General features: G+C 29.0%; 3 protein-coding genes across 18 annotated transcripts in view; 1 reads left to right on the plus strand and 2 right to left on the minus strand.

The window, feature by feature from the left end:
- The window catches only part of Mp (collagen XV/XVIII-type protein multiplexin), a 334,556-nt gene extending 324,100 nt beyond the window's left edge, over positions 1-10,456 (plus strand). For 5 of the 12 annotated variants that reach the window (XM_086910412.1, XM_086910419.1, XM_086910420.1 and 2 more), the window contains 14 exons: positions 1,407-1,436; positions 2,033-2,402; positions 2,880-3,271; positions 4,292-4,303; positions 4,611-4,715; positions 6,123-6,378; positions 6,618-6,737; positions 6,886-6,980; positions 7,063-7,155; positions 7,562-7,684; positions 7,784-7,798; positions 7,975-8,169; positions 8,290-8,405; positions 8,723-10,456. In XM_086910412.1, coding sequence (XP_086766538.1) covers positions 1,407-1,436; positions 2,033-2,402; positions 2,880-3,271; positions 4,292-4,303; positions 4,611-4,715; positions 6,123-6,378; positions 6,618-6,737; positions 6,886-6,980; positions 7,063-7,155; positions 7,562-7,684; positions 7,784-7,798; positions 7,975-8,169; positions 8,290-8,405; positions 8,723-9,017 — 2,217 coding nt within the window. In that variant the 3' untranslated portion in view covers positions 9,018-10,456. The remainder of the gene's footprint in view (positions 1-1,406; positions 1,437-2,032; positions 2,403-2,879; positions 3,272-4,291; positions 4,304-4,610; positions 4,716-6,122; positions 6,379-6,617; positions 6,738-6,885; positions 6,981-7,062; positions 7,156-7,561; positions 7,685-7,783; positions 7,799-7,974; positions 8,170-8,289; positions 8,406-8,722) is intronic. The other 7 variants (XM_086910417.1, XM_086910414.1, XM_086910413.1 and 4 more) reach the window with 7 other exon arrangements.
- Hpr1 (THO complex 1-like protein Hpr1) lies at positions 8,619-14,133 on the minus strand. 5 transcript variants are annotated; one of them, XR_015292641.1, is made up of 10 exons: positions 13,969-14,133; positions 13,188-13,880; positions 12,863-13,110; positions 12,687-12,713; positions 12,316-12,615; positions 12,096-12,245; positions 11,873-12,020; positions 11,544-11,780; positions 9,019-11,444; positions 8,619-8,872 (listed from the first exon to the last, which is right to left on the minus strand). XR_015292641.1 is itself a non-coding variant. In XM_086910424.1 (9 exons), exons 1-9 carry the CDS (start codon positions 14,002-14,004, stop codon positions 11,289-11,291), a joined length of 1,992 nt encoding a protein of 663 aa, XP_086766550.1. In that variant the 5' UTR covers positions 14,005-14,133; the 3' UTR covers positions 8,619-11,288. The 5 variants fall into 5 exon arrangements, 4 of the variants coding, with proteins under 4 accessions (XP_086766550.1, XP_012348826.2, XP_086766554.1 ...); XM_086910424.1 differs by having other exon boundaries at positions 8,619-11,444; positions 11,544-11,777; XM_012493372.3 differs by having other exon boundaries at positions 8,619-11,444.
- Positions 14,134-16,899: 2,766 nt separating this feature from the next.
- On the minus strand, positions 16,900-23,056 carry Smurf (SMAD specific E3 ubiquitin protein ligase). Its single transcript, XM_012493368.3, has 13 exons — positions 22,887-23,056; positions 21,941-21,979; positions 21,752-21,860; positions 21,544-21,677; positions 21,171-21,435; positions 20,624-21,090; positions 20,292-20,541; positions 20,054-20,217; positions 19,661-19,851; positions 19,187-19,584; positions 18,643-19,103; positions 18,396-18,586; positions 16,900-18,322 (listed from the first exon to the last, which is right to left on the minus strand). The coding sequence occupies exons 1-12, from the start codon at positions 22,939-22,941 to the stop codon at positions 18,399-18,401; spliced, it is 2,721 nt and encodes a 906-aa protein (XP_012348822.1). The 5' UTR covers positions 22,942-23,056; the 3' UTR covers positions 16,900-18,322; positions 18,396-18,398.
- Between the last annotated feature and the right edge of the window lie 71 nt (positions 23,057-23,127).

Consider the following 23,127-nt stretch of genomic DNA (forward strand, 5'->3'; position numbering starts at 1 on the left):
AGCAAGCGATCGGTGGCGTTGATAAATAGGCGTTCAGAGGCGTTTCGTGCAAAGATAGATGGAAGAGAGAGAGAGAGAGAAGGAGAAAAAAAAATAAAAAGGAACGTTCGATTCGTTTGCGGTTACGAAAAACTAAGACTTGTAAACGATGGAATAAACGTGTGCCCATCGGTTGGAACGTTCATCGACAAAATTAAATGGTCGAAACATGATATCGATCAAAGTTTTTCACTCTCGAAACAGAGTCTGAATAGATATATCTGTTTTCTCTTTTTTTTCTCTTTTTTTCATTCCTCAGTTGTTTTTTTTCCTCGTTTTTTTTGGCACGATCGGAAATTTCGTTTGACCATTCGCATTGGTTAATTCCGACCGATACGCCATTTGAAAAATGTACGACTTCATCGCTTAATAAATATTCGACTGGATGCGATTGTTACAATCACGAATATATAAATATTGGCTCGTGTAATGCTTGCGTGGTGAAATATTTTTTTATCGATAGACGAATTAAGAATTCGTTGGGAATAGTTGGACCGTTCTATTTGCGATTGCGTGGCGGAAGAATATCGAGTTGGAATATTGAATTGGAATATATTTGCTTATGCGAGATAGAGATTTTTTTGTGTTTCGCAGAAAAGTAAAATTGTTATAGTAAAAAAATATATTTGAAGTTATTGCGGTAATTTAATATTATATTTCTTATATTATTTTATATTTTTATTGCATAAGGAAAAATATTTGTTTATACAGAACAAAATGTTTTATGTTTTATCAGGAATAGAAAATTTTTATGGTAAATTATATTGTACTTCTAGATATACTATTATTTAAAAGTATACACCAAATAATTCGATTCTTCTTTGACAGATTATTTTCATACGACAAACAATCTAAAACCAGACACTTTACATACAATCATACATATACATTACTGTTCAAAAGTATCAAGACACTTATTTCTTTATGATTCTCTACTCTAAAATTGTAATAATTTAATGCAAAACAATAAATTTTAAATGCATATTTGTAATTTCTTTCAATTTTCGACAAAGCATATATAAATGTTACAAGATTTTCAAGGAATATCTATATGTACTCAAGAAGCGAATTTCCTTTCCTGAAACCACAAAGTGCTTTGAGCACAATTCCTTCCCTCATCGAATAATTCGTGCGTGACATAACTTATCGATAAAAGGATATCGGTCAGATGTTTGCAAAGCAAACGAGCATCGGGGACAGGATAATAGTTCGATTGAACATTGGAGACAATTGAACAAGACGATTGTCTATCAAAATCGTACGATACGAACGAAGAAGTGGCACATCGGATCGGTCCGATTGCTTTTAAGTTTACGATCTTATATCAATGATTAAACAGAGAAATTTCGGCTATTATGTGCATGCAGCCCAGTTGGAAACCCCGAGGCATTTATAGGGTGAGTAATAGTTCCATATTTAGAGCAACTTTGGTACGAAAGCTTCTTTCGAGATTGTGCTACAGGCATTCCTCGTCTTGCGCTCTGCGGCGGGCTGAAATTTATCGTGTAACTTTATGATGAATTTCGTACGACAATTCCGTTACCAGAGCTTTCTCCCTTTGTATTTTAAAACAGGTCGTATATTTCGAGAATATTTTAACGCGATAACGTCGCTATTTCAACGAAAAATTATATCCATTAATGTAAAATTTGAAAAGAAAGAAATTCTGAAATTTTGGAAATTGCGTATTGATATTGAAGGGAACATCTTTGAAAACTTATTTCGTAGTGTCTAAATCTACAATTGATAATGAAAGAAATATTATCGTAAATTTATCTATTTTAAGATAGTGTTATAAAAAAATTCGATAACTAGAACCAAAATTATCATTGACACATGAAAAGATCCAAAGCTTGTCCAAATATATACAATATTATATTGTAAATCTTCTAATATCAAATAATGTAATATAAATGATAAATATAAGGATAACATAAGAAAAATCATTCGTTTCCAAAATCAGCAAGAGCAAAGATGATTTTCGAAACTTTAGACGGAAGGCATCACGATGAGGCCAGGACTACCAGGGCAGAAAGGCGAGGCAGGCCTTCCGGGAAGTCCAGGACCAAAAGGAGAGACAGGAATCGCTGGTGCCAAAGGTAACAAAGGCGAGCCAGGCCACAAAGGCGCGAAAGGGGATCACGGGAATGAGGGTGCTCGAGGAATTCAAGGATCGAAGGGTGAACCTGGTGCACCGGGAGCGCCCGGTCTCCCTGGTGCGCCAGGTGAGAATGGAAGGCCAGCCGAAAAGGGTGATAAAGGAGACACAGGACCAGAAGGGAAACCAGGCCCTCCGGGAGCACCTGGACCGCCAGGATTGCCTGGATTAAGCGGTCCTGGAGGATTAAATATTGGAGAATCGAGTAAGAATTATATCATAATTATATTCCATAAGAAAATAATCGAAATAACATATTTTTAAATATGATAATTTTGAAATATCGAAATGATATAGTATCAATGATCTTTTTGTTGAATTATATATTGCAAATTACAATAAAGTTAAAATCGTTTACTGATCACGATACTTGGGGATGCATCAAATCGAACATGCGCGATATTTTCCTAAATAAATAATTCAGAAAAACCGTGCGAAAAAATAGATTTAAAAAAAACAAATTCCACTCTCATACCGATCGAAAAATTCAAAATGATCGACCATCTGCTAAAAATAAAGATCGCTACTAAAAAAAAAATAATAAACACAATATCCTTATATCCTCCAAGTATCGTTACATCGTCGAATTCACAATTCTCTCTTTATCTTGGCTTGGATATCTTTATCTTCACGTTAACGCGAACAATTATATTCCTGAATTAATTATATACGAATTAATTAGTGTTAAGGGAAAAAGGTGACAAAGGAGAGAGTGGTGCGCGTGGTTATAAAGGAGACAAGGGCACGAAAGGCGAGAAGGGAGATAAAGGTGATTCTGGACCAGCCGGAATTCCCGGTGTAAATGGTATTCAAGGACCGCAAGGGAACAAAGGCGAGCCAGGCAAGGATGGAGTTGCCGGTGTTCAGGGAATCGCGGGTGCAAAAGGTGAAAAAGGTGAGAGAGGTCCGCCAGGAGCCACCGCTATAGCGAGCTCCGGAGACTACATCACGATCAAGGGTGAAAAGGGCGCAGAGGGGAAGAGAGGGAGGAGAGGGCGCCCTGGACCACCGGGACCCGTCGGCCCACCTGGAAAGCCGGGAGCGATGGGAGAAATTGGGTTACCTGGATGGGTGGTACGAGAAAACTTCTTTTTATTACTTCCTCCACTTTCTCTCTCTCTCTGTCTCTCCTTTTTTATCGATCAATTCCTCTATTTCCGTTTGATTTCCTATCCGTCAGTAGAATGGAGTTTCGTTAAAATTATTTTATTATCGCTTCTTTGCACGAATGGTTGCGTGTTATTTAATCTTGTATGCAGTATTATAAAATGTGTATTTTCTTTCTTTTTCTTTTTTTATTGTTGACAGTATACGGGAGAAATAATTTTTCTTGAATTATATTTAAAATGACAAGAGATGATATATGAACAAGACGAAGTAGAAAATTTCACGCAGATTGTGTATCTAATGGTTCTGAAAGATATACAATATATTGTACTATATGTTTCGTTGAAAAAGAAAAGAACAACTCTAAAATCTATATATAAGTAATTACAGTATTTTGTCGTAAGAATTTTTCAATTAACTGTTCTAGCTAATTTGATATATCGTACAAGAAACAATAATCGATAACTCAAATATTAAGAGTAGAACCAACAAACTAAGATAAAGTTCTACCGATGGCTTTTGACAGATTCTATAACTTTGAGGCTGTACGGTGCTAAGTTTCAAAGCATTAGATCAATTGCTGACCACCTACTTTAATCCTGTAATAGACAAGTATCAATCCATAAACTTTATAATCTCAAGACATTAATTCTTCGTAAAGATAGTTGATGTTTAGATTATAGATTAGACTGTTCCATTTAACTTTAATAATAAAGTTGACACAATAGTTATATTGAAAAAGAAACTTCAAATATATGTATGTATTCTAATTATCTGCAACTATTTCTTCATTTCTGTATTTTAGAAAGAAAAAATGCACGCTTTCTGTGGAAATTTTTTCCCCAATTCTCAATGAAAGAATCATATAATAATTATCATATACATCATATACTCCCTGTTACTGGAAACAATTATTAACTAATCATTAAAAGTGTATAAAAGTCAAAATCTAAAATTATAATGTGCTTTTTTCAATGCCATCCACAGAACACCATGAAAGTGAGTATCACATAACAATAGAGTATCTCTTCAATAGAAAGTTAATAGCAATACACTCGTCGCATTGATTCGAAACGTATCGATGAATGAAACTTGATCGATTAATCGATTGCTATAGAGTTATTTATCTCGATTAACGATGTAACGATAATCAGGTCATAAAACAAGAAATCACAACAATCGAGCGAAGTGTATGCTAGATTGAACTGCATGCGAGATTAATTAAAGGTTTAATGAACATAGAATATTCATGAGTGAAGGAAGGTAGGGTATAAACTCCATATATATCGGTAACTACTTCTAACAGGGTCGTCCTGGAACTCCCGGACTTCCTGGACCTGTTGGACCAGCGGGGCCCAAGGGAGAAAAAGGAGAACCGGGCACACCGAGCCCTTATGGAGTTTCTGTTGGCGTAAGTATTATTCATTCACAGATTGCGCTTCGAAATTGTGTAATTGAATACCTGTAAGCAATTTTCGTGTTGTCGATCGTATCGAGAGAAATTTTGCGTATACTACGAAAAGTTTAATAGCATTTCGATTAAAAACGTAATGAAACTTTGTCATTAAAATATTGAATATTTTTTAAATTTTACATTGAAAATTAATTTTTTGTACTTTTAAATATTCATCCATCCAGCTCGAGTTCTTGGTTTACGTTTAATTATCTAGGAACTATAAGGGAAGAGAAACACCTGGTGGATGGAAAAGAAATTGGAAAGAATAATTCGATAGATTCAACGATGCGATATGATCTTCTAAGAGTAAAAAATATTCTATGAAAATTAATAGGGAAAATAATAGAGAGAAGATTAGCGGGGGAAAAAGGAGAATTGTTCGAGAATTTCCAACGCGAAACGAATAAAAATAATGGATGCATATTTTATCCTATCTCGTAGTGGGTGGATTGAAATCTACAGGATTCTGTTATAAAATTTTTCGAAATTTCCAAGTCATTCTTTTCTTCTATGCATGTAATAGTTTATGAAATTAAAAATGTTTTTTTCCCTCTTTTTTTTTTAACCCGATTCGACTCGATCTTTGCCAAGCTTGTTTAATCACCGTTACAACGCGAAACGCTCGTACGAGTTCCAGCTACAAACGAGCGAACTCAAACATTTTTTAGCCGGAACGACCACTTTGTGAAACTCACGAAACTTGTAACAGTGCTCGTAGATCACCGTGTACACCCACAAGTCTCATTGAACAAACCATAGAAAGCGCAGAGTGACGGAAATTAATGCAAGTGTGCGCTTGACGCTCGTTCCTTCTATTTTTATTCATTTCTTTTTTTTTTCCTTTTTCTTTTTCCTCTTCAATCCTACTCTTTTTCATCTTCGTCGGCTAGCGAAGCCGCGAACTTGATTTATTCGGCGTCCCAAACAGAAATTCGTCGAAATTTCGTCGCCGACAAGTGACAACCGACGAGCACGACCGAATGCTCGTGGCAGGGCTTAATTCACAACACTTTGGTTTAAAAGCTGAGCCAACGTAAGGCAAACTCGACGCTTTTATTGCGCTCTCGAATGGCTTCGCATCGACGAAAACACGTACCGAGATTTATGCCGATTTGCATTTGGTGAAACTAGTTCAAGTGTCTTTTTCTCTTTTTTTTTTTTTTGAAGAGCGTGATATGTTCATGATGTTTCTTCGCGGAAATTAATTTATATTTCAAACGTATCACGTATCGAAAAAATTATTAATGTTATTTCTTCGCTTAAATTTATTGGAAATATTTTTTTATGTTATTTTTCTTTGCTCTCGATAGTCATCTAAGAGTAATATTTTAAAATTTCTCACATTTTAAAAATAATTTCCAGGTAAAGGGTGATAAAGGAGACGATGGTTTCCCTGGAATTCCAGGACAACCAGGAAGGGAAGGTCAAAGAGGGCCGCCAGGACCTCCAGGGCCGCCTGGACCACCATCTCAAGGAAATTATATTCCAGTCCCGGGACCTCCAGGACCTCCAGGACCACCAGGTCCACCCGGATTATCTTTAATCGGACAGAAAGGAGAGCCAGGAATCGGCAGAAGTCATATCTTTGGTGAAAGAGATTATTACGGAGTTAGACAAGGTAAGAAAATATTATTAGACGTGATAAAATAATGTCAGAGTTCTAATAAAAATATTTTATCATCGTTATACGAATACAAAGCAAAAATTTATTTACAATAACATATTTTTTGATTATCTATTGTATTAATAATTCAATGATTATGATTTAATCAAAGATATTGTTAAAAATATATAGAAAAACATAAATTTATAATTTCAAAGTTTAATATAAATTTTAAAAATATAATATCTTGTTAGTTCAAAGTGTTAAAAAAAAACACATTCCATATCCTACGCTGCAAGGACCAAGAACTAGTCTAGACGAATTGAAAGCACTGCGGGAATTAAAACAATTGAAGGAATTAAAAGAACATTTAGGTAATATATGCTACATTTTAAATATCATTAAAAAAAATCCTAAAAAATACATTATTTTTCTTTATCTACTCTGAATTCGAAAAATTATATAATAAAGTTTAACGCACCTCTAAAACTGCTTTCTAATTGTCTATAAAATTTTTATAAGGTGCTGGAACAACCGCAACCAGAGGTCCTCTCGAAAGCACAACGAAGATTGTACCAGGAGCAGTAACTTTTCAAAATACCGAAGCTATGACGAAAGTAAATCAACCCTATCGTTTAAAAATTTATTTTGCATAATTTCGAATAATGTATAAATGCTTTAATCTTGTTATATTTTTAGATGTCTGCCGTGAGCCCAGTTGGAACATTAGCTTACATTATAGACGAACAAGCGCTACTCGTTAGAGTGAACAATGGCTGGCAATATATTGCAGTTAGTATAAAATTTTTCTATTTTTTGCATCATTTCTATATACTATATACTAAAATTTCTATATACTATCCGAAAAATTTGTAAATGTAAATTCTAAACAAGTTACAAAAGAATGTTTCTTTACACTTTTTCATTTTATTACTCTTTTTCATTTTAAATTTAAATATCCTTAAATTCAAATTTTCATATTTAAATTATGATACTGAATTAATATCTATGTCTGATATTTCTAATTTAAATAGATTATAAAATATTCGATAATTAATTTAAAATACATATTATTAAATTTTAAATTTCTTTCTATTATTATTGAAATTATTCTGATAATCTAAATTCCTTAATCTTAGTGTTCACTTATTTAGTAATATATCCTTCCAATTCAAAATATTTATACTATGTTGCATAGTTGGGCTCACTTTTACCAATAACTACACCAGCACCACCGACTACATCACCACCCCCGGTGAATCCACCTTTTGAGGCTTCTAACCTGATCAACCAAATACCCGTAAAAGCAGATGGAACAGGGGTGAGTATTCTATATCTTAATGCTATTGTAAAATTTTATCGATAAAAATTAAACTAATATACTATCTAATTTTGATTAAATAATTTTCCTACTATGAAGTGGTATCCACGAATGGTAAGACATCAGCACGATTAATTTTCCTACCATTTTCTCATATTTTTCCTTTTAATTTTTGTTATTAAAAATGCTTCATTTCATTTCGTTTTTGAGGTGGAGAATTTTTACATTCTTTTCGTTTCCTAACGCTAGCAATAAATACAAAAATATTATATTGATATTATAATTTTCAGTTACGAATGGCTGCTTTGAACGAACCCTTTACCGGGGACATGCACGGTGTACGAGGAGCTGACTACGCTTGTTATCGACAAGCGAAACGAGCTGGTTTGAGGGGTACATTCCGCGCATTCCTCAGCTCTAGAGTTCAAAATGTTGACAGCATTGTGAGGCTCGGAGATCGAGATTTGCCCATCGTTAACATAAAGGTAATTTATCATTTAAAATATATCAATTTTGATATAAAATCTATTTGTGAAAGATTCTTTCAAGCAATTTTCTATGAACGTATCACATGCATTACAAAACACTTGTTCTTGATTTCTTAGGGAGATGTTCTCTTCAACTCGTGGAAGGAAATGTTCAACGGAAACGGGGCCTATTTCTCACAAAATCCAAGAATCTACAGTTTCAATGGGAAAAATATTCTCACTGATTTTGCATGGTAAATAAGATAGAAATAACATTAATAGAAGAAAAGTTCTAAATTTTTCTAGAAGATTTACATCTAACTAATTATGATTTTTTAAAATAAAACAACTCTTTTTCAATTAAAAGATGTTAATAATTTATAATAATTTTGGTCTTTCAAGAAGTTAAAGAACGGATAAAAATAAAGATTAATAGAAAATCACTTCAAAAAAGAAAGAAGACATTATATTGTTAAAACAAACGTTTTTATCTAAACGATTCGATTAAAATTTTATTATAACGTTATAACTCTATCAAATTTATTATAATTATCATTTTCTATTATTTCAGGCCAGAAAAAGTGGCATGGCACGGATCACACAAATTAGGAGACCGAGCGATGGACACGTATTGCGACGCTTGGCATTCAAGTAGTTCGGATCGTTACGGATTAGGATCACCGTTAACAGGAGGACGCCTCTTGGAACAAGTTCGTTATTCCTGCGACAACAAGTTCGCGCTACTCTGTATAGAAGTAACCAGCGAGACCACAAGGAGGAGGAGAAATGTCGAAGTTACGGAGGACGAGGACGAAATGTCGGAAAACGATTACAAGGAATACTTGGATTCTCTGATGGAAGACTAACCCTTATACCATTTCCTTCCTAATCTTTTTATTCCTTTCTTTCTCTTCTTCTTCTTCTACTTCTTCTTCCTCTTCTTTTTCTTTTTCTTCTTTCTTCTTTCTCTATCTTTCAACTCTGCTAAAATATTTGATAACAGCATCATTGTATAAATAGAAATCGAGATGAGTAAATCATATATTGTTCCTGTTTGATTAACTAGCGAAAAACAGTGAAAAAAAAAAAAGAAAGAAACATAAAACAAACATTCAAACATAATTTATCAACTAAATGCAATGTAACATACCATCTCATTTCTAATCATAAAATTTACTTGTAATTCACAAGATTATATCTTTATCGAGTCATTAGTCAACGCTTTAAACGAATTTTCGTTCTCTCTTTAAGAAATAAGACTGATCGTTTAGACATCATTAATCAGTGTTTCATATCAATTACTTCATACTCTTAATCCTATACTCTTAATCCATCATCGTTAAGAGTCAAGCGTCAAATAAAAACTCGACACTATTAAAAGTTCCCTACATCACAATAAACGTCCAGTACTTATATCATTGCTACAGAGAGGAGATTCTTCGAAGCGTGATCAAGATGTTCTTCACCCGAGTCACAATTTACCGTTAAGGTATTAAAAAAAAAAAAATGCGGCAAAAAGAAAGAAGATAAACTAATGATTATCTTACGACCTAATAAAAATGTCGGATTTTATATCCGCAATCGAATTGCATTTACACTTTAGCCAATACATATGAGTGTGTATGTTAGATGTAAGAAACGAGTTGATAAAAAAAAAAAGGATTCCGTAAAAGATTATTGAGTTTTTTGCAATTGGAATCCGGATTTATGCTCTGTGTATAATTTGTGGCGGACACGTTTGATGCGATAGTATTATATACATAATTGCATGAATGTATGAAGCTGCAGATCCATAGACGTAACATATGTACATGCGATGAAAGAATTATTTAGAAATTGAATTGTGAATAATTATGAATTATGCTTCGAAAATTACTCGACATATATGTAGCAATATTTTATAACTTACATATAGTTCTTGTTCAAAAAGAAGCACGTTACCACTCACAAGCTATCGCTGTCTTAATCGTCGTTAGCCTCTGCTTTTACATCGAGCATAAATCGAGTCTAAGTCAGTGTCTATAATTCGAAGATATGATATATTACTAATGTTAAACTAATTTATTACGATTAGATAGAGAGAACGTCGGTCTATACCTTTAGGTTGTCAGCATGCTTGTTGGCGAATCAATTTCATATTGGAAAATAAAGAAAATTTTCTCGATGCCGTAATGTAGATCTTGACGTACCGATGTAAAACCAACTATCTTTCGATATAGTTTGCACCGACGACCGTTTTAGTTCGAAATTTTGTATTATTTGTACACTTTATTATTGTCTTTCTAAATAAAAAACAGAAAGTGCATTTAATGGAGTCTTGAATCGAATTCGATTTATCAATGTGACTTCGATTTGAATTTTGACTTCGATATTACATTCGATTTTCGATGAATTTGAAAATGAATTGATGCTATTATATAATTGTGCTACGTTCAGATCAGTAAAATTATTTCTTATTAAAATATATACGAATTTATTTCAAAGGAAGAACAGATATATATATGCAATATTTAATTTTTTTAATATATTAAAACATATAATTATTTCATTATGTAAATCTTAATTTTTACAATTTCATTATTCTATCAAACAACTAAATATATACTGTTCAAATCCTAAGAAATTATTCATAATTGCTAAAATAATTACAACATAATGATATAAAAGTAAGTATAATTTTTACGCATTTTTTATTAATAATTTTTGTTTAATACTAATTAAAAAAAAATTAAAATATATAGAATATTCATTGTATATGAAAAATGCAGCAGATATGGATTCCATATACTAAAATAAAAAAAAAAGTTTATATATGTGCACAATATGATATTTTCGACATATTTATATTTATATTGAAGTTAGAGATAATATATCATTTCAAATAATTTCTTTGAAGATACATAAATTATTACAATAATATACATCAAATATACATTTTATTATTTTATATAAATTTTTTTTTTATAATGTAGAATTCATTTTCGTTGTATTTCCCACATACAACTGAACACTACTAATTTCGTGATATTAAGAATTAATATTAGGATTTATAAAAAAATATTAGAAAAAATTGTAAAAATTTCATTCATACAGTACTGTACAATTTTTTTTATAAATATTATATTTTTAAAAGATAATTAAGATTTTAAAATAGCTAATGCTTCTGTAAATTTTAAACCTTCTAAGATATATGCTAAATTTTCCATCGACGCATCAACGTCTTCTTCCGCCCAAATTTCCAGCATATTTTTACACTGCTCATATGGCGTTGGTTTACCTTGAAAAAATGAAATCTAAAAAAAAATATATATAATTATAGCTTATAACTTTTTTTCTTATATATATATTCATAATATATATTTTATATATTATATATTTTGATATTTATTTACTTCTTCACTTGTATAACCAAATTTGGTTGCTAATTTTTTCCAATCGTTTTTCAAAATCTCTGACAATCTTGCTACCATTTCAGGTGTCACTTTTGTTAGTTTTCGTCCTTTTGTATCAGTACTTTCAGTTTCAACTTGTTCACTATCTTGTTTAAGAACATCTTCATTAAATTCCTGATCATTTGCTTCTGGTGGTGGAGTCTCCTCCGTTTCTAATTTTATATCTGACTGTGTCTGCTTTCAAAGTTAAAATAATTCATTTTCAAAATTTAAACATTAATATATAATAACATAATATATAAATAATAAAACAATAGTATTATACTTACTGGACGATCTTTAGCAATTTTTTTTATCATTGTTTCTAAATATTCAGGAAGTTTATTAATAGGATAATTCCCATGAACAAAAAAATGGGGACTACGCCTAGCCAATAATCTTAATGCTCTCCAACCGAAATTTCCATCATTTACTTTCCTATAGTAAATGAATCAACATAATGTAATTTTTTAATTAAATTTAATAAAATACAAATATAATAAGAATATTTACTTGTATTCATCTTCTACCATTGCATTAGGATCTAATTGCATAATAGCTTCTTCAAAGTATGTTTCTAAAGATGGAAGAAAATCTCTTTCTTTGGATTTACATGCTTCAAGATTATTGGGACACAGATTCCATAATTTTGTAAGTTCTGGACTACAAATAATAAAATTGAATTGCATATATAATATGAAAATAAAATATAATAAATTTTTTAAATGCTTACTTTCCCATATGATATTTTCCAACTGTTTGAGCATCTCTAATAACATCTCCAATTCTGCGTTTTGGTCTCTTTGGTTTCCTTAAATCTTCTATATCAGTGCTAGAATCTGGAGTTGGCTTTTTAAATGCTGGACATCCTTCATTTTTCCAAGCATTCCAATGCTCTTCGCGTTTTAATATATTTTTAACAGTTTCTGCAAATGTAGGGCCATCAGGAGGTGTTTCTGTCAATAAGGCATACACTTGCTCTGTGGTTGCTTTTACCCAATCTACTTGGTCAGGCTTCAGTTCGTGAGTTTCACTTAAAAAATACAAAAGTTATTGAGACTCTGAGATATTGATAATTTGAAACACTATTTAAGGAAAGCAGACCTTGTCTCATAGCCACTGGCAAGGAAGCTTTGGAAAACAAACATCGTTTTATAGCTTTCAAAATCATTTTACTAATGATTTATTAAAAAATGTGCAATTCTATCGAGAGGAATTGTGAATTCAATTGTAATAAAATATAGTATATATAAAAATATATATAAATTATAGATACTTACGCTTTAAATTTAACAGTGCTATTAAGATATTGGAAAAGAATGAGAAATTGCAATAATACATATCGCCTGAAATTTGAATCAGATAATTGTAGTTCCAATAATTTTTGATTTGTTAAATATTTTGCAAAATAAGGAGTTTCTTTATGGGATCCTTCTATGGAAGAATCAACTTTAATACATGTTGAAGGATAATTACGTTGTTCTTCTAATTTAAAAGATGAAAATGCAGATAACACACTTGAAGCATGCTGAAAAATTATATATAAAAGATATTTAAATATTGATAAAAAAATATAATTATATTAATATAAAAATTTAAACTTACTGCTGAAAATACTTTCCAATGCATTTTCTGATAACATTGATTAGGATTTCTAAAAAAATCTTGAAGTGCCCAAAATTTTCTATATAAATTATAATCAATTGGGACCTTAATTTCTGATTTATCATCATCTTTATTTATTTGTTCTAAATCATCTCCTTCTGATTTTTCAGAACCAAATTCTGTGTGATTTTCTAAGTTAAATTCACTAACGATATTAAGACCAGATCTTTCAGAAAAAGGAAAAAATTTAGCTAAAAATAAAAGAATTCTTCCACAAAATACAGTTTGTTGTGATCTAGATAATCTTCTAAGTAAATCATTGCACATTCTTAATAAATTATTTTTACAAGCACTAAAAAACAAATCTTCTTTCCACACAACTACATTGTTTTCAACAAAAGTAAAAAGTTGTTCACATCTATCAAGTGTCATTGAATCAAATATATCTCCAAGTAGCATCACTGGCATACTTGCAGTTGCTAAATCTTTTCTACATAATTCAATACAGAATGTAATATATGTCTCAAGTAATTGCACATTGCTCAATGCATTTTCAGATAATATTACAAGAAGTGTATCTCTTAATGCTTGATCAATTGCAGCTTTTCTATCACTATCATTTGTACATCGTTCTGTACATTTCTTTTGAAATGTTTGTATATCTGATACTTTAAAACATTGTTGTAAATAATCCTAGAAAAGCAAATGAAAATATCATTTAAACACATAAACCATATAACCTCCAAATTATTATTAATTATACATATATTATAATTCTTACACTATATTCTTTTCTTAATACTTCGAACATAGCCATTGTATAAAACAAATTTTCAAAAACTTATTTTAAATATAAAATAATTTTCTTGTACTACATATCAAACATCACATAAACCACCAACAAAATTTATTACGAATTCAAATAAATTGAAGTACGCTCTATATCATGGTATTATATCATTACCAATTTTTTAATAAATTATGTCACTAGATAAAGTCACTAGATCATTTAATAATTTTCGATTATAAAAAGATATTAAAAAATATAAATTGATTTAAATAACTTAATAAATAATAATATTTTTAATTTATTATTTCAAATATTTATATTTTTATTATTTTTATTTTATATAATATCAATTTTTTTATATACTAATAAATTATATTAAAGTTTTATTCAATAGTTTAGATATCTAATTGAAAGAAATTATTACCTAGGAAATAAACTTTCTATATTATAAAATAAAATATAATAAAAAATAATTTTATCTATTTTATAAGCATTATTTAATTATTAAATATTTCCCAAATTTTTAAATTCTTTTCATAATTGAAAGTAATTTTCCAAATTTTTAATAAAAGAAAACATGTAAGTTCATATTAAGAAAAAAAAAGAAACATATGTTTTTAGTTATATACAATATAAAGACAAAATTAAAAAAGTTCATACTTTGGATATTTTATTAAAATATACATTTCATCCAAAATACAAAAAGAAAAGATATATATATACAATAATTGTTTCGAAGATTTTGCGCAATAATGATAACAATGATTATAATAGCAATAATAATTAATACAATAATTGTAGTGTAACATATTTGTATTTTCTTAAAAATTTCGCGCATAACTTGTTAGTACAGAATTTTTTTAGATCCGAGTACACATTTATAAATAAAGGATTTCTCATTATCAAGATTTTCCTTTTTTATTTTTTGAAGAAAGCAAAATTTCTATCTTCAATCTTTGGAAATTTATTCTTTTATAAACATCGATAAATATTAGCAAAATATCCTGCTATTTGATAGAATAAAATTCTATTATTGCCGAGCACAGTATACAATGTACTTAACATGGAATTTGAAATTCGGTCACCATATATTTTTATTAAGAACTTTAACATTTATACAATTCAAGAGAGCATTTATACCCGTAATGCATGATACCATTAATGATTATTGAATTTAATTAAAATTATGTTCACATTTGAAATCTTATGTCGCAGTGACAATTACTTTATGTGATATGTATTAAATCATTTTAAAATTTTGTACCTTATATATTAATATTGTCTCCTGCTAATTTTTTATAATTAGTCTTTAAAAGCATTTTATTTTTTATTAATGAATTACATGAAAAAATAATGAAAATTTAATTGCACATCGCGATATGTAGTTAAAAGTGCATAATTCTAAAGTGAATAATTCTTCTGATACACATTAAATGTAGATTTAATCCATTTGGATTATACATGTGTAAAATATGTTTATATTTGAAAATTTTTTAAGATACTATTTATTGCATTATCGATTTATAGATCATTTATTTATAAAATATTTATACGTATTATTTTATTATTTTTTATTATTTTATTATTATTTTCAATATACATATACATATATATGCTTTCTTGTTATTAATAGCAAAAGATAATGAATTAAAAAATGTTTTTAAGATGTGATAAATATTTAAAGATTTGAATAATTTAAAACTTCTTTGGCAATATTTGCCTTTTTTATTCTAAATGGTGACCCTTCTATTTTTTTTTTTTTTTTCAATTATAAAAGTCATTTGTTCTATAATAATCTATGCATATATTCATAAAATTTACATATGATCATTTTTAGACCATTTCCAAAATTAATAATTGTTTTTCTTAAAATTGCATGCAATATTATTTTTTATTCCAAAATATGATGGGCATAAAATTTGTGTTATTTTTTTCATTGATATCAACTCCAAGGCACTATTAAGGCCTTTATTCCCATCAGATGTGATAAAAATTAAAAAAAAGTTTAAAACAAAATTGTGGGAGACTCTTATTGTGCTTATCAATAATTCAATTTAAAAAATATTGTATATAAATTTAAATCTTAAGATAAATTTAAGTCTTCTTAAAAATTTAAATTAAGTCTTATAACATTAGTATCATAAAATGAGAAAAGTATGAATAATATTGCATGATTCGATATTTTCAAATCAACAATATTATTCAATAGATTTTAATACTGTCTTATATTTAATTATTATTTAAATGATAGTCATCATTGTTGCATTTTTATCACTTTTAAATAAAATAATTGCTTCATTATTATTATATATCATTCAATATGCAAAGAATAATATATTATCATTATTTTATTACCAATTTTATTGATAATTAATAAAAAATATAATAATAGTAAAATTTTCAAAAAAGTGAAAGCTAAGTAATCAGACCGTATTTCAAAACCGAAAACGGGTGATACTTTTGTACATTTAAATATAAAATACAACGATTTTTTTATAAATAAAATTATTAAAACACATATTAATATAAACGTTTAAAAAAGCACAAGTGGACAAATATATTTAAAATAAATTCACTACATAAGTGTCTCCCACTATTTCTCTTTCTCGATATGTTTGATCACAGTTACGTGCAGAATAAAATACAATAATGCAATAATAATACAAAATAATGATTGGTGCTATCAGCAATTAGATATTTTTTACAATAAAAGTAAATGCTAGAGACTAAATGAATAGGTTGTTGTGATAAATAAGTGTCTTTCTCTATGCTTTACTGAAAACTAGTAAAGTATAGATATTTATTTTGTGGTCTTCTATAACAAAAAGAGTCAATTCGAATAAAACTTTACATAAACTAATCGAATAAACTCTTTCCTTAAATATGTGTTCAATTTTTTTAAATTAAAGCTAATGTACACAATTCACGATTTAGAACCGATGCGTTTTTATTGTGCAAAAACCAATTATATGGTTCACACATTTTACGCTCATGTTAATTTTATATTAAACGCTATACTATTTACATATTGTTAACGCATTCGGTACTATTAGTTTCTAAACAAGCAACAATAATTTTCGCACAATTCAAATTGTGCTGCAACAATAAAATTTGCCGATTATGTTACAAAGTTCCTCGAAGCAAGTGCTCATACACCAATGATAATTTTTAATACTGAAGACTACTCATATCATTTTTTTTCACAACCGATAAAAATATTATATTTTTTTCGTTAATTTCAACTCTAATTAGATTAATTTAATATTTTATTTAATAATCTTGAATCAACGTGATTGATATCAAAATTACTTGTTATGTAAAAATCAGCATGAACTTAAATATTAAAAATATTTATCAAATCTACTCATAGAATCTTAACACTTGCATATTTATAGTATATATGAATTTTATTCTTAGTTGCAATGATATTAATTTGAAATAATATGTTATAAAATACTAAATTCCCAGCACACACTACTCTTTTAATCAATATTTGACTATAATAATGTGAATTTGAGTATATACTTTTAATTCATTACTAAACTCTATTATTTTAAAAATTGTTAATATAGAATTAATTGACTGTGCATATTGTAATTACATTTGATTAAACAGAAATTGAAAACTTTCGAAAATGAAATACATTGTTCCATTGACTTAAAATTCATTGTAGATAATATTATAGATTTTTGTTATGAGATTTTTAAATGATTGTTTTATTTTTTGCTTTCTTTATTATTTTTTTTATAATATTTTTGTTTAATATAAAATATTAACATGAACGTATTTTGATTGAACAATGCTTTTCATTACATGAAAGAATTCATTTTCTATACATATTTGTGCATGCATGATTTTTATATTTTTTATCGAAAATAATAAAGTTAATTCTTTGATGATGATCTTAAATAATAAGTAAATTATTGATCCTAAAGTTAAGATGGAAAACGCGATTAATATAAATAAAATAAAAGTTTAAGCCAATCGACATATTTACCTCAATGAAATTATAATTTTTGCACATCTCAGTCATTGAATAATAAATAAAGACCAATATAATCAGAACTTCTGAGGAACCATTCATTAAAATCTTCATGGACGAAGTGTGTAAATCACAAGAATGTTCACATAATGTACCAATCGACAATCACTTAGAAGTCATTATAACCATCAAGGCCATTTTATCATTTGTACAAAACATTGCCAGATTATTTCTGACATTTTATGTATTAACATTTTCATTCTATAATACTAGCTCTTTGCATGTCTTCATACATAACATCTCTTGGTACTTCAAAAATTTATTTTTAGTTTAACGACAGTAGAATTTGTCGACAAATATTTCCTATTATAAAAATATGCAATTTCAGTAATTATATAAAAAAAATATATCAATGAATTAATATTATCGTTTTTACCTATTATTCAACAGCGAAACCACAAGTTTCTTCAACTGCTTGTGTTAGTTTATCAAGCATTTTTTGATAACTTGGATAACTTTCTGGAATATCTATTCTATTGAAACAGGTATGCGCTTTTGGTAAATTTTCACTTGGCGCATCAACAGCATGAATTGTAAATAATCGTGGACCAGCGGCTCCTGTAGATCCTATAAAAATATGTATTATAAAAAAAAATCAAATAACCATTAATTTGATTATTTACCTTGTAAAGCTTTGAAACCTTGCAAAGGAACTCGAGAACTTCCAGTAACAAATTGGAGTAATCGAGCTCTCATTTCTTCTCCATAAGATTCTACTATTTGCCAAAACCATTTTACTACTGGTGTATCAGGTGTACAATGTTTCAATCGTGTATGCATCTTCCAATCATTAATATCGATAGTTCCTAAACCACCAATGACCAATTCTAATTCTCTTTCATCAAAAGGTCTTAATAGCTGAGGTGGAATTAATTCATGGAATCCTTTTTGTAATGCCAGGAATTGTTGTTCAATTCCTCGCATAAAGCGATAATTTACGTATAAACGGACATATTCTTTCTTATTTTCCTCAGTTACAGGAATGTCTTTACCACCTGGCTTAAGTTCATGATTTTTTAAAACTCCAAAACTACTATGTTCTACTGAAAACGTAGCATCCAACACTCCATCTATACTATTTTCTCTAATTAATAAAATAATATTTTAACAATTTTTAATAAAAATTATATAATTATTGTTTTTTTTTTTTTTTTTTTTTTTACTTACAACATCCATGTAAGACTTCTGTGTAATTCTGGATCAACTCCTTCTATATCAGTAAGAGTAATTGCTTTATTAAGCAGCATTTTATAAAATGGAGTTGTAAAACCCCCATCTATATGATGACCATGAAAAACAGCAATTCCTATAATTCTGCCAGCAAAATGGAAGTATGATAAATGTTCTGGATTTATTCCCGAATCTGGATTAATTTGAAGTGTATAATTATCGTCTCTCGAATATTGGAAAAGTCCATATTGTGGATTTAACATTTCGTGTGATAACAAATATAGCCATTCTCTAGCTACTCCACCATAATCGAGACCTTCTTCACCTCGGAATTTTACCATAAGTCTTTTTCGCATATCTTTTGGTCGCATTTTCATTATTAATCTATATGACTCCTATATAAAAAAAATATATATATTACTAAATTATTATTATAAATTTTGCAAATATCAAATATAATTAAACACTCACTTCAAATATTTCATTTCTTGATACTTCAAGTCTACAATGTCCACTTTGAGGTTGAAGAGCATTTAATTCTGCTCTCAAACATTTTAATTTTGCCACTAGATCTCGTTTATATTTCGGCAGAAGCTCATTATCCATTAGTTCCTTTGGTAATTCTGATACAGTTTGAGCATTTTGAGCCGACGTATTTTCCACTAAAATAAATATATTAACTTCAAGCAAACAGATGTACAAATATGTTTTTGTTTTATTTTTATTACATTAAATAGATTATATAGATAATTATCTATGATTTGAATAATATTAGTAATGTAATATACTCAATTTTATAATATACTTTATATTCATATTATAAATTTAACTTTATAATCATGATATTAGAATAAAAATTCTTACAAGTTGGGGAGTTATTATTACTTCCATTCTCTGTTCTTGATCTTTGCTGGACAATATTACATTGAATACTTGGAGATGCAGGCGTCTCTATTTCTGTAGATTCATTTACAGTTGTCGAATTATTTGAATTACTCGTTGTTTGATTAGTACTATTTTGTCGTCTACTATCATAAAAATATAATTTTATAAATTAAATAATTGTAAATTAAAATGTTTTTATTTTTTTTTATTAACTTACTTTAACAAATTGCTTATAATTTGACTGGATAATCTTGGATCAGTAAATTGTGTAGTTCTGTTATTATGATCTACAAAATAAACACGACCACTTTGGGTCTGTCGCATTTCCCATCCGCTCGGTAATGGTCCAAGTTCATTTGCTAATTCATTTGCTGGTAAATCACGAGGTATTCTAGGATCGTGCCATGTAGATGATCCCGTTGGTACGTGATAAAAGTACACTTGACCTTGTTGCGTTTTTCTCATTTCTGTAGCATCCATTTATTTGATAATTTTTTATTTGATTTATATATTTATATATATCAAAATTTTTTAATTTTTAATACTCACCATAACCTCTTGGTAAATCTGGTGGTTGTGGAGGATCATATCTTCTTTCATTATTAATCATTACACTATTTCTATTTCTATTACTCCGATTAGGCCTTCGTGGTTGAGCATTGTTAATACTACGATCTGATCTAACATTTCCATTTTGATTACCATTTTGTTCATCACTTGCTCTAATTGGTCGTCGTTCTCTTGATGAAGCAGGTGTTACATTTCTTGTATTATGTTGATTTTGTTGTGTATTTCTATTTTGCTGTTGAGTTGGTGTATTTCTTGGAGTATTTGGAGTAGAACTATCTCTGCTAGGTGTTCTACTAGGTGTTCCATCTCCATTCCATTCAGGTGTACATCTGGTAGGACTTTCAGTTCTTAAATTAGGAGGACTTCCACTGCCACTGGGAGAAGTAGGTTCAGAAGAAGGTAATGGTGGTGGTTCAGGTGTAGTTGGTATTATGCCATTAGTAGGTCTATTATATTGAATTAAAATATACATTATAAATAAATTTAATCATATGAAAAAAAAAATTTTTGAGAAAATAAAACTTACCGTGCATTTGGACGAATCCATTGTGTAGTTCTGGTATAGTGATTGACATAATAAAGTCGACCACTTCGAGTTCTTCTTTCTTCCCATCCATCTGGTAAATCAGTTGGACAGCTCAGATCTCCAAGAACATCAACAACTGCATTATGACCCACTGTATTACTCACAGCACCATTATGACCATCTCGTGATAAAAGAGATACTACAACTTCTCCTTTAACTACATCTGTGTCATCTGAATGTGCTTTGCAAAGATCTAATCGTTGATCTAAATAAAATAATTAAATTTAAAAATTAAATATATAAATTATATAATATACTAAATTAAATATATTAATAATAGCATAACATTTAAATAAATAAATAAAATAATTACATCCTGTATCCTTGAGTCTTTGAATTGTATTAGATAATATTCGTACACATCCTAAAAATCCTCCACCTTTTTTTTTATGAATTTTTTTATGATTCCAAACTGATATAGTAATACCATCATCTTTTCCAATGTACCTGTAGAATATTAAAAATTCATGTAATTATATATATAAAAAATTATATTTATATTATAATTAAAAAATAATTACAAATCATAATGTTGATTCCACATAGGATCTAGAGTTGCCTTGCATGTATGTGTACTATGACACTGACCTGAACCATCAACAGTTATTTTAGCAAAAGGATCCGGTAGGCCTGAAATAGAATTTTTATTTTAACAAATTTAACAATATTTTTTTACAATATATATTCTTTTCAATATAAAAAATACTCACGAAATAGATCTTTTCTGGCAAGATTACGGGCACATAAAACTGTAAATGTACATAATCAATATTTAAATTTATTTTGACTAATATATTTTTATGATATAAATAATAATCAAACACACACACACATCCATAATATAATAAGAAGAAAATAATTTAAATATAATTTTATAGAAAATAACTTATAACATATGTAAATATTAATTTTAATATCTTTTCGATATCTATTAATTTTATTATTTGGTATTTTTTGATGAATATTAAATAATAATATATAATTTAATCAAGTTAATAAAGATTTATGCAAGAAAAATTTTTTATTATAAATCTTTCATTATAATTGATAATGATGACAATGAAATTAGTCATAAATTAACATATTTAAAATCAATTTTGAAATGATAAAATATTAATCATATATTCGTTTAAAAAATATTAAAGCTTTTCATCAGTACTAAGTGTCTGACATTTGTTAATTAGGTCTATTCACATTCGATTATGAGCTCGGTAATATACTCCATTGAATCAATTGAAACAAGAACTATTTTTTAAATAAAAAATGTTGGTAATATCATGTTTTTCGGTTGTTGTTAATTATTGAAGGAGAATCAATGCGGGTATGACAAGTTCACCAAAATTAACATCTTGTCTATGGTCTCCCGGAGTGCTTACGGTGGGGTCTTGACCTCTGATAGGGAGTTGCCATAACCAAAGGACGAAAACCCTAGTCAAATCTTTTTGCGTATTTTTCTCCTCATATTAATTGAATAATATACAATATTCATAACAATTCTGACGTTATTCAAAAACAGCTCTCTGTAAGGATTACAACACGACTACATAAGGGACACATAACAAATCAAGATGAGAAAGATCACAACGCGTGTTGGCTGTCGATCGACTTTCACGCTCCTCTCTTGTTAGATTCATCATCTTTTCTTAATAAACTCACTCGTCAAACGAATCTTCATGGCCCCGTTCCTCTTGCTACCGCCCGGATTCGACATTTTCCACGCACATTTAACGCTTTCTACCGAACATCGGCACTCTAATTAGTAAATAAAACTGCTGCTCGAAGCGGCGGTGCAATCTGCACACACGCAACTATGCACAATCGATTTGCAGTTGTTCGATCTTACCGACGATATCGACTCAAACTTTTATCGATTCAAGCATCTCGAAATATATCGAAA

This window comes from Apis florea, unplaced genomic scaffold (genome assembly GCF_048593485.1).
Source record: "Apis florea isolate Af1SG1 unplaced genomic scaffold, ASM4859348v1 contig_3184_pilon, whole genome shotgun sequence".
NCBI classification, from domain to species: Eukaryota; Metazoa; Arthropoda; class Insecta; order Hymenoptera; family Apidae; genus Apis; species Apis florea.